The 18184-nt window shown below is 35.1% G+C and overlaps 1 protein-coding gene across 4 annotated transcripts in view; it reads right to left on the reverse strand.

Annotated features, from left to right (window-relative positions):
• Positions 1-18184, reverse strand: part of fto (FTO alpha-ketoglutarate dependent dioxygenase) — a 231498-nt gene that overhangs the window by 132684 nt on the left and 80630 nt on the right. For all 4 annotated transcript variants that reach the window (XM_087261515.1, XM_087261514.1, XM_087261513.1 and 1 more), the window contains exon 8: positions 3928-4052. In XM_087261515.1, coding sequence (XP_087117641.1) covers positions 3928-4052 — 125 coding nt within the window. The remainder of the gene's footprint in view (positions 1-3927; positions 4053-18184) is intronic.

Genomic DNA, 18184 nt, shown 5'->3' on the forward strand with positions numbered 1-18184 from the left:
AGAGCAAAGTTAACGACGTAGAATACAACTCTGATCATTTTCACCAACACAAGGGGATGTCTTTCACCGTTTCTTGTAAAATTAACTCATTTTGAGTAAATGCAGATTAACACAGCTTAATTAACACAGCGGATTTTACTGTGTGGAGGGCCGCTGCCCTGCACAGTTTAGATCCAACCCTGCTTCAACACACTTACCTGTACAGTAGATTTGAAGCAAGTCTAAAGGATTTAATTAGTTTGATCAGATGTGTTTAATTACTGTTGAAACTAAACTGTAGAACTGCAGGGGACCATATGAGAGTTTCAGAGAGCTAGCTGCCAGCAACTGTGCCCTAAACCAAACCCTCACATTCTGTATTAAAAAATTCTGTGTTAAATTTTAAAAATCAAAAGACTATAAAAAATGTGTTGAATTTTTCAAACAGTTTTGAATTATGAAGACATGGTGAATGTCCTCATAAACCACCTCAACATTGTAATATGTTGTAATACTCATGTCATTATACTAATTTGTGTCCTCGAAAACCACTAAAACCAGTACACACAATAGTTAAAAACTGTCTTTAATAATGTGTAATCTGTAATTACTGTATTTAGTAATGTAATCTAATAATAATTTATAATGTAAAGTAATTATTAATCTAACTACTGTACATTACTACTAAATAAGCTAATTATGCTAACAAATATATTCACTACTTTAAATAATTGCAGTTGAATAGTTGAATATAAGAAGAAATCGTAATGAAAAGAACAAATCATAATGTATTTCATAACTGCATTAGGCATAAACGCAACTTTTACCATGCAAGTTGTTTCATACTGCAAAAATTGTTTATAATATGGCCTAACTCTAGCCCTAACCCTAAACCGAACCCTCACATTATGACGTTTAAGAGTTTGAATTATGAGGACACAGGGCACACAATAATATAACCCCAAACACTATCTAAATAATCAAAAATGTGAAACAAAATTAAAGTAAAACATTTATAATTTTTCCATTGTGGTAAGTTGCATGTGCCAAAATATGATGCAACATGATTTTAAAAAATGCAATAAAACTATGCTATACAAAGTGCATCAGTGTTAAAGTGGAAACCATAAAGTGTGTGTGCGTGTGTTGTGTGTGTATCTCTGACTATCTGACAAATGGTGGCATCTGACTGCCTGACAAATGAATCACAGTCTGGTCCATAGTTTTCATCGTCTGATTTAACAACCCTGTTTCAACACAACATCAACTCTGTTTACAGGTACCAGCAGGCCTGGGTGTCACTCCGAGGTCAGAGCGAGGGGACGACCCCCAAAAAGAGGCCACTTTACAGAAACAAGAGTCCTTACTGATGTAGAAGCATAGATGCAAGAACGTTTTAATGACGAAAACTTATGCTCTGTTTTAGGCTCTACCAGATGATGGTCTGATCAGAAAGAAGAGAGATTACCACACACACACACACAAACTCATGGTCTGAAGAGATATAATGAAGAATGAGAAAGCAGTAGTGTGTGCCAGTGGTGTGTGTGCAAAGTGGGAATACAAACAAACACAATTTTGATTAAAAATTAATATTACAAATTTGACTGAAATAAGCACATAACTGTAGATATTGAAATGAATAAATACAAGAAATATAATAAGAGGAAAAATGTAATAATGTAACTTAATAAATATTTGAATCAAGCCTTATTCACACTAGCAGTGACTTTCTAGCTGCCTGTCGCTCTGGGTGGAGATCTGCTGCAAACACAGGTGTATGTCTACAACACGGAGGATCGAACCGGCCTTCAAGCAAGCTGAGAGAGATCACATGAGCTCTACGGGTGCTCCTATTGGCTGTCCCTTAACAAAGTTGCTCTTCATTTGCATAAATTTGAAGGATTCTCACCTTTGTCGCATCGCTCAACATGCCCACCTGGTCTCCAATGGTCCCTTTCACTTGCGTAGACCAAGGTTATAATAGTTTTAGTTTTTTAGAAGCAGATTTACTAGTTTTTTTATTAGAATAAAAAACTAGTAAATCTAATATAAAATATATTTCTATATTTTGAAATGGCTTAGTTTTAGTTTAGTTTTCATTAGTTGCAGTATTAGTTTTTTTTTTCTAAATAAGGATATTTGTGAGGTGCAAGATACAAAATTATCAGAATAAATATTGTATTATTAAAAAAAAATCAACCATGCATTAAAACATGTATTCAGAGGACACATGAACACTATCATCTACCACTTCCACATATCCATCCATAAATTCAAATACAACAGCCCACAAGACAGCAGCCCTAAGTACAATTTGTGTACAAAGCTTCTTTTGGGGTTAATATACAGTAGTGATGGGAAATTCAGATCTTTAACTCGAACCAGATCTTTTGTGACAATTCTCCCATGTTGGGACTCAACATACCAAAATTATGTAGTCAGCAATCATGATCTCTGTCAAAACATCCCCATGATCTAAAAAAAATTCTTACTATTAAGTTTTGCAACCTAACTGAAACATGATTCACAAATTCCATGTAAGTTGTTCAAGTTTAGTTCAGTCACAGCAGGCTGTCATGTACTGTTTGTGTTTGGTTCACCATCTGCTGAATCACGCATTCTCAAATCTCATCTCAGTGTACTGATCTAATAACTGAATAACCCAGTCAGAGGGGGGTATCAGGCATGTTAAAAAGTAAGTTGTTTGTGGACAAGAGTGCTTACTGGAGATGTGAATGGTGAACTAGTTCAAGCAGTTCACATAAAAGATCCAGTTAAATAGATTAGTTTGTGATCGCGATCACTAATACAGAAATAAAACCCACTATTAGGCACAAAAATGTGTTAAGGTAATAGTTTAAGTCTCTGTATTTAAGGCTTTCACCATGCTGCTGTCATGTCTACTTGTTGTTTTGTCGCAGGAACAACAGCAAGGATGACAGGGGGAAAACCGGCTCGATCTGGCCAATGGTAGGAGAATTACAGACTCTGAGGTGCTGTATGGGTCAAACACCTGCAGTGCGAAGTCAATAAATTTACTACTAAAAGGCTTAAAGTTAGATTTTGTTTTAAATACATTTACAAAGACAAAAACGAAGGACGTTTTTGCTATAATTTTAGTTAGTTTCAGTTAGTTTGTATGTACACAATACAGTGTCAGCTAGTTCTAGTTTTTTTTTTTTACTCGTTTTTGTTTTTATTTCAGTTAACCACATTTATTTATTTAAAAATAAATTAGTTATCCTTTTTCATTTGTTTTTGTTAAATATGATATCCTTGGCGTAGACTGAGGTCGCCAGAAGTTGCTCATTCTTCGTTGAAATAAACGGTCGCTTGTTGCTTTGCCGCTGTGAGTCACTCGTAGTGTGAATGAGGCTTCGGGATAGAAAATTACTTGTTTTTTCTTTCTTATTTTTCCTTGAGCCAGATAAATATTTACCTAATTATTTTATTTGATGGTCTGCATGTATATATTTAATATAAATAAAACGGTATATAATAAACAACACACTGTATGTAACAATTTTAAGAATTGTTTTCATGTGGTCAAGTTAACAAGCTCTTACCAAAAAAAAAAACATTCCCATGTTTTACCTACTAATGGTCTGATCTGAACGAAGACAGATTACCACACAGACGCAGACGCACACTCTCTGTGGTCTGAAGGGAAATAATAAAGCGGGAGTGTGTGTCCGTGTGTTGGTATGCGTATCTGTGTGTGTAAAGCTGGTTCTCTCTGTTATCGGGACAAATGGGCAATGTCTCTCAGTCGCTCTTATCTCAGAGGAAGGAAGTCAATGGGCTATCAGCACATGTGTATGCGTGTGTTTGTGTGAACTCTCTCTGCCTTAACACACACACACACAAACACACGCGCACACACACACACAAATCCTTTCTTCTATGCAATTCACTGAAGATGTGACATTAAAGGCAGGAGTTTACCTGTCTCTCCATGTCTGTCTGTGCTGCTGTCTGTCGGTCAGCGCATTTAGTAACACGTCTGCCATCTCTCTTCTGTTCTCCTGTGCCGTGGCCTCATCCTCAACCACCACCAACAGCAGCTGAGTCTGCAAAACAATCAAATACAAGGAAGATATGACTTCAAACTACACATTACACAAGGTCAGTTTCAGTCTGGAAATTTGATACGCATCATAACTTGACCAAATACCAGCCAATTGCCTTTTATTTCAGGGAAGAGATTTAGATTTTAATTTAGCAGGGAGGCATACAATTGAGCATAAGTATATAAACAAAAATAACCTGCTTTCAACATTGACGATAATATTAAAAAGAATGTTTTGAGCACCCTTGACCATAAAAGCAGGCTTATGCTGCACTAGTATATTTATGCTAAAAGTAAATAATAGCTGCTAAAATTTTCTGTTTTACTGTTCCTAAGGTATATGTAAAGTTTTTATTTATTTTTTTTTTTTTATGTGATGTAAAGACATCTGTGTTATTGAAACAATGAAGAAGACAGCAGAATGATTTATTTAAAATATTTAACCTGACTTTTCCAAAATATTACAAATGTTAGAACCTATTTCAGAGCAGTAATCACAACACTGTGGTACTGTGAAACTGTCATATTTTTATCCAAGGTTATCATGCTGTCAGAAACGTATATTGGCCCACTCCTATCTACAAGTGTTTAGAGTAATAGCTAGAAAATGCATAGTGTGTGTCAAAATTAAAGATTATTATTTTGTGCCAATAATCATTGGTATTTGACAGTTCTTTTAAAATACTCAAAATGTCTCTGGTAAATGAAATACAACTGTTTGAAATTTTTAATGTCACATCTGTCATATCCATAACGAAGCTTCTTCCTAATAAATACAAAAATGTCAAATAAAATCAATCCTTTTTGTTTTATAGTGAGCCAACACTCATACTTTACTTTTTTTTCTACAAATTTCTACAAAGTATGCTGTATACTGTAAACTTGCATACTTTTTTCATCATGTCCACAAGGCATGTTAATTTTCCTCATTTAAAATCTAAAAAATGTTAACACACATTTGCTCTCTGAATTTGTGTTTTGAATTATTACTGCAAATGTCACATCCATAACACTGCAAAAGTCAGGGATGTCCAGACTCGTCCCTGGAGGGCCGGTGTCCTGCAAGGTTTAGTTACAACCTCAATCAGACACGCTTGGGCTGGCTAATCAAGCTTTTACTAGGCAGTCTAGAAACATCCTTGCAGGTGTGTTGAAGCAAGTTGGAGCTAAAATCTGCAGGACACCGGCCCTCCAGGACTGAGTTTGGACACCCCTGCTCTAAGTAAAAATCATGTTTTATGAAGATATTTTGTAAATTGCTTCTTAAGAAAAGGAAAGAAAGCTTTTAAGTATACTTTCTAGTTATTTTGCATGAATCAGCAGAAGCATTACAATTTTGAAGTAAAGTTAAGCAGGTTTTGTGGGGCGGCATGGTGGCTCAGTGGTCAGCACTGTCGCCTCACAGCAAGAAGGTTACTGGTTTGAATCACAACGTGGGTGTCCTCCTGGTGCTCCAGTTTCCCTCACAGTCCAAAGGCATGCAGTATGGGTAAATTGAATAAACTAAATTGTCTGTAGTGTATGAGTGGGTGGGTGTGTGTGTGTGTGTGTGTGTGTGTGTGTGTGTGTGTGTGTGTGTGTGTATGTGTTTTTGTGACATATCAGGACACAAATCTGTATAATGACATGGGTATGACACAGGTATTACAAAAAGGAGGTGAAATATGAGGACATTGGTGACGTCCTCATTTCTCAAAATGCTTATAAATCCTACAGAATGAGTTTAATCAGACAGTAAAGCTGCACACAGTCTCCTGTGATGGTTGGGTTTAGGGGCAGGGTGGGTTGAGGGCAATACAATACACGGTTTCTACAGTATAAAATGAATGGAAATCTATGTAATTTTCACAAAAACAAACAAACGTGTGTGTGTGTGTGTGTGTGCGTGCGTGTGTGTGTGTGCGTGCGTGTGAATAAGTGTGTATGGGTTTTCCCAATACTGTGTTGGAAGGATATCTGCTGGATAAAACTTATGCTGGAATAGCTGGCGGTTCATTACCCCATGGTGACCTCTAAAATAAAGACTAAGCCAAAAGAAAAAGAATGAATGAGAATGTCTTGTAAAGAGCAATGGCAAGATTCTATTATAATCACAAACTGCAGTCCACTACTATGAGTGTTTTTGTTTTTTGTTTGTTTGTCTTTTTCAAAATAATATTTGTTTGTAAAAGGCAGAAAACATGCAATTATTTTTCTGGGTTGAGATGTCTTAGTAATACTTAACCATTTTTTACTCGTCTTATTCATGAGTTTGCTTCTTGTAAAACATTTACAACTGACACAAATTTGGCAACATAAACACGCATTGGGTTAAGGAGGCAATCTCTAATCCTTGAACATTCTCTACAAAGTAACAACCGTGCTTATCTTGATATAAAGGAAATAAAGGAATCAAGCTTTACTAGCAATCCCATAGACAAGCTCTTAGCCAGTGCTTAAACAAATCAATATACATTCATTCCCTTCATGTCAGAGGTCAAATCAATTCTTTACTTATGCTTCAGACTCCAAGATTAACACAGCAACAGAAACAGCAGGACATCATTTAATTTTTTTCCTCTGCACATTATCTTTTTGATAAATAAACAAATAAACCTATCAATCATTGTTGAGTTTCTTTATAAAAATAGCATCTAATGCTCACAAAGACAAAACAAAAATGCTATAGCAAATATTATCAGCGTTTATTAATTTACCTTTTAAACAGATGCAGGAGACCAAGTTTCACTCTTTTCCTCTATATTAGCATGAGCTAAAATAACTGACAGGCGAGGAAGCAAATGCTAAAAAAGTGCTCTTAGCGTTGGTTCACCTCACCTGTTTCACAGCAATCTCTTTTTTTCCTCATTTCTTTTCATCCCCCGTTCATCCGTAAGACAGCACTTCTGTTTCTCGCTGAAGCATTACCTGTCAGCAGCCGTTACCTGTCTCTAAGAGCCGAGCGCAGAGTGAAAGAGTCTGCCAAGACTAACTCTGACTGTGGGGTCATGAGGTCAGCCAAATCACCAAAGAAAGACCATCAGACCAAACATATACTACTGGTCAAAAGTTTAGAATGTTCAATCGGTCACACTTTATTTTGATGGTCTGTTTGTTAAATTTAAGATACATTAAATCTACATGCCAGTTAATTCTCATATAGATAATAAGTAGACTGTTAGGTTAGGGTTGGGGTTAGTGTAAGTTGACATGTACAGTACTTGCAAAGTTTCTTATAGTCAGTTAAATGTCTGTTGAAGGAGCAGTTTAAATAGATATTAACACGACAGTCTCAAATGGACCATCAAAATAAAGTGTTACTGTAATTTTTTATTTACTTATTTTTTTACTGTGCTCACCAAGGCTGCACATTATTATTAATTAAATAATAATTAAACTATTTGTAAATTAGCAGTTTTTTGTATTTGTTTTTATTTTTCCAGATCTAATTATGTTTTGGAATTGCAATGTGAGACCTTAATCTGTCTTCCTACAACTTTTAACCTTAAAAGTTTGAAAAAGTGACTTTTACGAACATTTTTAACAGTTTAACGAGATATATTGTTTGGGTTGGTGTTGTATATTATGGTACAAATACCTTGTAATAAAGTACCAGTACAGTTCTGTTATTTTGATTTATTCTATTAACTTATATTATTTCTTACACATTATATTATTTCAAACTACTAAAATGTCAACAAAAGTCCCTTAGTTAAACTGTAGAGTTGAAGTTTTAGCATTAAAAGTCGACAGGGCAAAGATCAACATGCCATAATGCAAGTCATAATCGTAAATAAACAGAAGACACTTTTGAATCACAAAACACAGAAACTGTTCATTTACAGATATTAATGTAATATGTAATTCATTCCTGTTATTTAGCAATATTAGAAATAAACAACAGCATTTCTTGCTTTTTTAAACAATTTTATGTGTCCTTGAATAATAAAAGTAAACATATTTAATATGCTTTTGAGCTGCACTGTATCCCAGGTTCCACAAAAATATAATCCGGCCCAACAATTTCCAACACTGATAATAATAATAATAATAATAATAATAATAATAATAATAATAATAATAAGAAGAAGAAGAAGAAGAAGAAGAAGAAGAAGAAGAAAAGTAGGTACCACTTTAAAATAAGGTTGTGTTAGTTAATATTAGTACTGTAACTACTATCATGAACAAACAATCACTCATATAAACACAATTCTGAACCACATTTAAAAATAAAGCAGTTATTTTAAATTGCAATACTATTCCACAAATTGGGTTTTTAAAAAAAGAGTTACTTTATTAATTCAGGGTCCCCACAAGCGGAATCAATCACCGGAGCATCCAGAGGAAACACACACGAACGTGGGGAGAACATGCAAACTCCACACAGAAACACCAACTGACCCAACCGAGGTTCATATTACCAACCTTCTTGCTGTGATGCATGCAACAGCACTACCTACTGTGCCACCGTGTCACCCAAAAAAGAAAATAAGTTGAGCAAATTTTCACAAATTCAAATTATCTGCATAGTTGTTAGAGTGACTTACAGTAGTATTGGTAACCTAGTAACCACCAGTAAACAAGGAGAGTAAAATGGAGACTGATGGGTACTGGGAGTAATCTTTGCTATGTCAGATTTTATTCGGCAAATGTGTTTCCATCATTCAAGTGAATGTGAAAATGTTCCGCAAATTAAGAGATTTTTAGTTTCAAATTTGCTGTTTTCATCACTCATTTCTAATTCAATACTTTAAATGTTAAATAGAAATGGGATAGAAATCCAGCTAATGACACACAAAGCAACTGGAGGAATAGCACTTTTACTTAAAAAAATGCAGTATGATTACAGTAAATATATATTAATATGCTTTTAAGCTGTACTTTATCCCAGGTTCCACAAAAACATGATGCAGCAAAACAGTTTTCAACACTGACTATAATATTAATAACAATAAGAAGAAGAAGAAGAAGAAGAAGAAGAAGAAGAAGAAGAAGAAATGTAACATAAGGTTGTATTAGTTAATGTTAGTTACTGTATTTACTATTATGAACAAACAATGAACAGAACATTTATTACAGCATTTATTCATGTTTTTTAACATCATTCCATTGAAATAATGTTGTTCGTTGCTAGTTCATTTCTCACCATGCATTAATTATAGTTAACATTTGGAATTTGGATTTCAATAATGCTTGTAATAATGAAATACATGCTCTACAAATATTGATTGTCATTAGTTTATGTCAGTAAATACATTAACATTAACTAATGAAACCTTATTCATAGTAGTGTAACCTAAATATTTCTTGAGCAGCAGATCATCAAACTATAGTGATTTCTGAAGGATCGTGTGACACTGAAGTCTGGGGTGATGATGCAAACAATTCCGTTTTTAATAACAGAAAAAAAACACAATTTTAAACCACATTTAATAAAATCTGTTCTTTTTAGATCCAATAATATTCCACAAACTTTGTTTATAAGCAAATAAATACAATCTTAGGGAACAGAATAATCTTCTTTCTGTGCAAAAGTCTTACTGATCCCAAATGTTATTGTAGTAGTTGACAACAACAGATAGAGAGCGGGAGACAGACTATGTGTTGTGTGTTTACAAGGTGAGTTGATGAGAGAGATTTTCACAACCAGCTTGCATTAACCAGGGCATATATGCGCACCTTATCTGAGTGTGTGTGCTTGTTTGGGTCTGAATGACGGTAGCTGTCGTCAGCTGGGTGATGTTGTGCAGTGCTGCTGGGTTCAGGACCACAGCGAAGAGGGTGAGACAGAGGGCAAATGACTAACAGAGGCGACTGTGTGTATTTGTAAAAGGAAACACACTTCGGGTTACCCTGTGCTAAAAGAAGAGAGAATAAACACACATAAACACACACACACACACACACACACACACACACACACACACACACACACACACACACACACACACACACACACACACACACACACACACACACACTCTGTGACAGGTACACTAGTCAATAGCAGAAAGACCTATATTATGTCTGACCAGGTACATTAAAAATGTTTGACATGAGCATTAAAAAAATTAAATAATAATAATAATAATAAATAAATAAATAAATAAATAAATAAATAAATAAATAAATAAATAAATAAATAAATGTTTAACAAAGCACGCACACATACACACACACCCAAAAGTAAACTGTATCTGATAAGGCTGATAATTTGTTATACGTTGTTATAGTTTTCATAATCATTTATAATATCATAATATATAATATAATATATATTTGTGTGATAATAAGCTTGTGCTTCATCCCGCTCCATTTTTGACCATGTTGAAATGTATATTTTGTTAAAGATATTTTGTGTTTGACATTTCTGTTAGAAAATAAGTAAATCAAATCAAACAGTAATTATAATTAAAATACTAATTTAAATATAAAAAATCCTGGATAAAGAAAGAGTAAAAGTTTAAAATGTTTCCTATCCATTGGTGAAATTTTAGGTTGGATCAATTTAAATCCACAGTGTTACATACCACACTAATTAAACAGTCAGATTATATGACAGACAAAATAAGGTGAAAAAATATATACATACATATATGTATATATGTGTGTGTATATATGTGTGTGTGTGTGTGTGTGTATATACATACATATACATATACATACACACACACACACACACACACACACACACACACACACACACACACACATACATATATACATATATACATATACATATGTACACACACACACACACACACACACACACGCATGTATATCAGGTTTTCTGCATCCTTCAGTTTATTCTTAAGCCTATTATAACATTACAATGACAAAGCAAACAAAGTTAACAAGTTTACTTAACCACAAGCATTTTTCAAGCATAATCAGTTTAGGAATGCATATAAATTCAAAATGTCAGGACTGCACTTAACCAGACATAATATTGCAAATAAAATTTGCCTATAAACACTATCATACAGTTTCCACATTAATACTGATATGACACTGAATGTAATTTGTTTTGCATCTTACTTACTAACTAACTAACTAACTAAATAAATAAATAAATAAATAAATAAAATGTAACTGGCTTAAAATAACTAAATAAATACATTAAAAATGTTGAGGAAATAACATTAGTGTGATGAGTTTTACTTTAGTATAAAAGTTGCATATATTGTATATAATTTAATTATTAAGCAATGCAAAGTAGGCTATGGTTAACCCTAAATTTGAATCAAAACGAAAATGTTATATACCTCTGTAGTTATATACCTCTGTAAATGCATTTCAGAACAGTGACAGTGAAATGTGAAATTTGGAAAACAAATCACAACAAAATCTGTTGAGTAAGTTAACACATATCTGTAAAAATATTGCATTAATGTTTGCAAACCAAAAACTAAACGTTTGAATGCAGCCAGTCAAATATTTACATATTTAAAATCCAAACAATCTCATTTAAAACCCAACATAATTTTTTTTAATATATGGGATATTCTACAAGAAACGTACATTATCTGTCCCTGAAACAAAAACACAAATTCTGTGAATCAAAAAAGTATTTCATCCCCAAAATTTCTAAGATTGATTTCTGTGAGTTGATCTGTAAAGGAATATGTCATTCATTTGGTTCTCAGATTCGTTTTCTTTATTAAAAACACTTCACAAACTTACAAACCCTGTTATTGTCCTTGTCCTCAGTCAAATTAAACCTACAGCTTTAATAGTTTTGTAATGGTAAAAACTGTTATTTAGGGGAAAAAATACTTTAGAAATAGCAAGTTTAAGTTGTTATCATTTACATCAATTGATTAAAAACATTAAATTATAAATAAATTTACAAATAAAAACTATAATACAAATAAATGTACTATAGTTTTCTGTCAGTCCTGTCACATTTGCATTAAATTTATCATAAAATGTGTGCAATACACCTTTAAGGCTATGACTTGGAAGAGATGCCATTTGATGAAGGAGAAGCTGACAGTGATCAAGGATGCATTCTATCATGACACAAATATTTCAATCGTTCCAAATTAGACATTTTAATCTAAACAAATTAATTTTCTGTGATATTTTATGGGACACAGTTCTAAACTTTACCTTTTTTATCGATTGGTGATCGAACAAGCTTAAGTCAAATCCTGACACATTTTTTTAATAAGTAAAAATGTCAGTTTCTAGTATAATGTCCCATAAATTAAGCTATTTTTCTTTTAAATAAATGTCACGCACAGAATATGTGCAGTCAAGGTGTTCAAAAACCTTCTAGAGCTTTCTAAACTCATGCAGAGACATACATCTCCCTATGTGTAGCTGGTGGCACAGGTTTTTGGGGGTTGTTCTGTTATATCGGGGACAGATGGTCCTCACACCAGTCAATATACTAAGGCACTGTAAGGAAACAACTACAGCGGGGCGGCACAGAAGACTGAATAACACATGCCATGTTAAATGTGCAGAGAGATATATAGACGTATACACATGCATGCCTGTGTGTGTGTGTGTGTGTGTGTGTGTGTGTGTGTGTGTGTGTGTGTGTGTATGTGTGTGATTGAGAGTTTGGCCTTTCAGCCACATTGACCCTCTGATCTCTCTGAGGCTCATCAATTACCTCTCCCCTCAGAGCCAGCACGCTGAGAGAATGGATTATATGAAGTGTAAAACATTAGAAAAATGTGCTCACAACATCACAGCAATGTGTCCGAGGACAGAGAAGGGGACAGATAATAGAAACCCAGCTGCTGAAGAGCCCAATGCAACAAGCGAGAGTGTTTGAAGGCATTGTGGAGAAGTTCTGTGGGCCGCAGGCTTTTGTGTTGGGGATTGTGCTTTCTTTAGCCAGAGGCAACTGGACATATGCTTTTTGCTTGAGCTAATGAGGCAAAGGCTAAAGCTTTATGATTTCCTTTCTATGCCTCGGTTTCTCTCTCTCTCTCTTTTAGGTGGGAAAGTTTTACAAAGGCAACTGTAAACCAAAAGCCCTTGATAACATCTCAAAATCCAGAGATGTCTAGGGATGATGAGTTTAATGATTCTACCACTCGCATGCAATATGAGCTCCACAAATCTCACAGACCTGCAGAGCAGTTCCACTCATAAGATTTCTAATACATCCAACGGATGCAAACAATCAGTGGCTAGGTTTCCATCTTAGCGAGAAGAAAAAATCATTTAAAAGTTAGAAAAACAACTTATAAATAAGCTGAGCGAATTTACCCAAATGTGAATTAGTTGTTAGAGTGGCTCAAAGTAGTATTGGTAACCAACCGTTAACAAAGATAGCAAAATGGAGACTGATGGAGACTGGGTGTAATCTTCGCTATGTCAGATTTTATTCAGCAAGTCAAAACCACCTTAAGTGAGTGTAAAAATGTGCCGCAGGTTATGAGATTTTTATTTAAAATTTTCTGTTTTCGTCACTCAGTTATTATGCTATACTTCAAATGTTTATTAACACAGAGTGATGGAAATCCAGCTAATGACATACAATGAAACTAGAGAATTATAGCAATAAAACAATGCAGTATGACTATGCTGTAATGATGTTTGCAAAAACGCTGTGTTTTATGGGGAAATTTTAAAGTACCTTGGAAAACTGTGTAGTACGTTGAAAATTTTAATAACCAATAATTGGTTAATATTGATCTATTACATTCATAGTGTGTAGCATTAAAGGTATGTTGTAGCAAGGATGTAAACAAGGATGTAAACAAGAAATGCTGTTTGGCACCGTTAACAATTTAGCTACAAATTCATATTTATCCCCCTAATCCCCCCTAATCCCTTAGTGACTGGACCGAATGCTTCCTGGGGACAAGGAGCCAATTTGTAAATCACAGAACATTATATTAGCTGACCAATTAGAGTTTTTCGAAGGCGGGCTTTCAGGAAAAACTAGGAAATATGGCACTTGTTTTCATGTTAGTTGAGTAGCTGTATATAATCAAAGTATGATATATGAACAATGAATGTTGATTTCTTTTTACAAATGATGCATGAGCTCACATTGCTTAGCATCTTAAAAATAAACTCTGGACCACCCCTTTAATAACATTAGTTAAGTATCATAATGTAAAAACATTATGGCAAATTTCATGTGATCACTGTATACCACTGCTCCGCACATTGGCATATGCATTATATCCAAAAGACTGAGATGTACAGTAGTTTTACATGTATACTATACCATTCAAATAGGGAGTTTATTTGTTTCTTTTTTTCAAGATATGAATAATTTTATTTGAAAGTATTATATAAGAATATTTAATTTCTTAGTCACTTTTTATAACCATTGCCATTGAGAATAGACAATATATATATATATAAAAAAAAAAACGTTTATTGACTTCCTGGACCATCTTACAAAGCCAAAAGGCTTTGTTTTATTCTGTAAATCAAAGAAATGTGATGTTTACCATTGCTTCTGCCTGCATTCCACATCACATGAAAAAAAATGCTTTTACAATGTTGAATTTTAACAATATTTTACACTATGGTCAAAATGAAGAGCTATTGTGTTATGATCGGATGCTTTCTTTGAACTTTTTAATATGACTAATAATTGTGTAATTATAATTTTACACAAAAAGTGGCGAGAGCGTCAAAGTAGCCGGAAGTCATTTGTTTTCAATAGGAGCCATCGGCGATAAGCGGCAAGGAGCAGCGTGGTACGTCTTCCCTGGTTTGGAAGTCGAAGAGGGTTGCAATCAAGTCAACTTTATGATAATGAGCTATGACATACTTCGGCAGCAACCAGTTGCAACGTAGACATACACCGCTTGAAAGAATTCCAGATAATACAGTCCTGTGAACTTTGGTTCTGACCACAGTTGTTCCCAAGGGTTTTATTATTGCGGTCGCCATATTTTCAATTATTTACAATGTTTTCTTACAGGGACGTACATTAAATAAAAGTTACTAGCGGGTTGATGTCCATTAATGTTTTCTTTTTTTTCAGCAGTACAAAACAGTATTGCTGTTTCAGAATATTTCAGAGATATAGACCCATGTTGAATAAGTGGAGCAAAGCCACACCACATGCTTGATTTTCAAAAGTTAAATAAAGCACAACAACATTTTCATGCTAGAAAGTATGTTTTTTATGCGGGAATGTAACTTATTTGCTGCAAGGACACCTTTAAATATAAGATCAACAAAGCAAATTTTGACACTCTTCCCGGCAGAGCAGTAAAGGCAGACAGTGTTGTCACCAGGGCAGCCAAAACAAACTTAGACACTTTCGCTGCCTTCAATGTGAATGCACAGTAACTGTAGCTGAATTCTACATACCATATCACAATGCATAAAACTGATCTAAAGTGACAGCGAAAGCAGTACCGTTTTCTAACCCTGCAAATATTGCAATGTTCTTTTGAACTTTTGGTTCAAATCGGCATAGTAGAATAATTTCTGAAGGATCATGCGATACTGATGACTGGAATCATGGCTATTAAACACTTTGCTTTGCCATAATAAAACAGCATTCTAAACTAAATGCAGTCTTGGTGCACAGGAGAAACTCTCAAAAATATTGCCGTTGTCAACCTGAAACATTTTTCAAATGAAAGGCTGGTTATGAGTACTAATACAATCCCAACATCTTTCAAATTTGCTGTTCTCGAAACTCTGTCTCCTGAATGTATCACTTTCGTTGTGACTTCATACCCACTTTCACTCTCTCTGACACACAAACACACTGTATGTATACACACACATGCCCCATCTCTCTCCACCTAAACCTCCTTCTGGATCTGCCTGCTGATTGGAGATTAGAGATTAGCATCTTGTACCCACGTTTCTCCTGCCAGTGAAAGCTTTTGGCAGCGGGAGCAAGGCCAAAACCTTACTTTTTCCCCACTCCGCACAGATTCATTTTCAGCACTTAAAAGAATGTGAACTCTAGGCAGAGATTACCATCACACAGACCTGAAGCCATTTTCATTACATGTCTTTTTTTGTACGGTGGCTGAAAAGTGACATTTGGGAAAACGATTAACATTGGCTTGCCGCTAAAAGAACGAAACCCAACCCGGGTTGCACTGGCTACAATTTATAATGTCATAGGAGATGTAGTGTTGTGTAATTTATATGTCATCTTAATGCTGCGAATATCAGTAGTGAAGTGAATGAAGTAATATGCATCGGCGGTTTTGGGAAGCCTGAGGGCTCTAGTATAGCAGGACACATTTTTCCAGTGCATTAGTTATATGCATAGTAGAGTAAGTGTAACAAATAAAATCCTTTTCGTTGCAAAATCGGATAGCTTAATACCTCCAGTGAGAACATCTTAAGAAATATGTTTAGGAATCATTGGCTATGACATGTAAGTACACTATTAGGTGGTAGACAGATGTAAACAGACATTCACATAAGAAAGAATATAATATTTATGGACTGTGCAAACAAAAGCCACACATAAAAGAATAAAATCTGCTCATAAGGTACAAAAGCTGTTCATAATGCATAATAAAATGTCTCATAAAAACGTGTGTGTAGTTATTTCATTATCAACACAAATGCAGGGGATGGACAATGAAACTCAAATGCCTGGTTTTAGACCACAATAATATATTTGTGTGCAGCCGAACCTCCTTTTTGAGACCAATACTGCATCAATTTGTCTTAGGAATGACAGATACAAGTCCCTTACAATGTCCAGAGGGATTTTAAAGCATTCTTCTTGCAGAATAGTGGCCAGGTAACTATGTGATGCTAGTAGAGGAAAACCTTTCCTTACTCGCTCCTCCAAAACATCCCAAAGTGGCTCAATAATATTGGATCTGGTGACTGTGCAGGCCATGGGAGATGTTTAACTTAATATTCATGTTCATCAAACCACTATGTCATCAGTCTTGCTGTGTGTATTGGTGTATTATCCTCCTGATACACGACACTGTCTTCAGAATACAATGTTTGAACCATTGGGTGCACAAGGTCAGTGGCTATCGAGGCTCCAGAATGGTTCGATAGTCCTTGACAGTGATGTGACATCTAACACAAGTATTGGGCTTAGAGTGTGTAATGATATTGCAGCCCAAACTATCACTGATCCATTTCCGTGTTTTACTCGGGCATGCAACAGTCTGGCTGGTATGCTTCTTTGGGACTACTCCACACCGTAACTCTCCCGTATGTGGGAGGAACAGTGAAGATAGACACTTCAGAGAATGTTTCACATTATCCACAACCCAAGATTTTTGCTGATGGCAACACTGAAATTGACAATTGACATTGGCACAAGTGACCAAAGGTCATACTGACCATATGGACCTTTCATGCTCTGCTCCAGAACTAAATTGGACAATGTTCAAGTTTCATTGTCCAACACCTATAGCAATATAGTTCCGATGTGGATTTTTCATTAGATGATAGACAAACAGACAGACCCCTAATGCCAACTAGCTATATGAAATCAATTTCCACATGTCTAAAATGTTTCATATTTTCCACTATTCAATCAATATCACTCAATATGATCAAAAAAATTTATTTGAGAAGGTTTTCGCCAGTTTCAAAAATCCAACTCAAGGTCGTTCATGTGGATTACCATTCAGGCTCAGTCTGCTTCAATTTCAACAATCCTCGCCAACAGCACGTGATCTCGCTTTCTTGTGGTCAAGCCTGTTCAGTCTCAACGTAAATTGTCGAATTTGCTTTCTAATCCCTAAACCATCCACCGCTCTTCACCACACTGTATGAAACAGCCAGAGAAAGAGAGAGAGAAAGACAGGGAGCGGAAGAGAGAGTTGAAAGCAAGGGGATCATAACAGATTTCAACAGGAACATTTCCCCTTGGAAAGAGAGAGAGTGTTTACTATCAAACACATCTGTGTCTATTCATCTCAGCCAGAGTGTCATCCCTCGCTCTCAACTTCTGTCCAAACACAAACAAACAAACACAAAAACAAACACAAAGACTGCAACTTCTGAGTATGCAGCAGCCACCAGTCTGCACTCCAGCATAACACCTCTTTCTCCTTTTTTCTATCGTCGTCTTTCTCTCCCTCCACTTCTAAAACCGCTCACATTATCAGCAATATCTTCTTTATAATTCCTCTCTTTCTCTGCGATTTTTCAAGCGAATCCGACAATTTTACAGTGGCTTGGCATCAGGATCTCCCATTCTTCCCCTCATTGTTCTGA

Source organism: Danio rerio, chromosome 7 (genome assembly GCF_052040795.2).
Source record: "Danio rerio strain M-AB ecotype USA chromosome 7, GRCz13ab, whole genome shotgun sequence".
Classification (NCBI taxonomy): domain Eukaryota; kingdom Metazoa; phylum Chordata; class Actinopteri; order Cypriniformes; family Danionidae; genus Danio; species Danio rerio.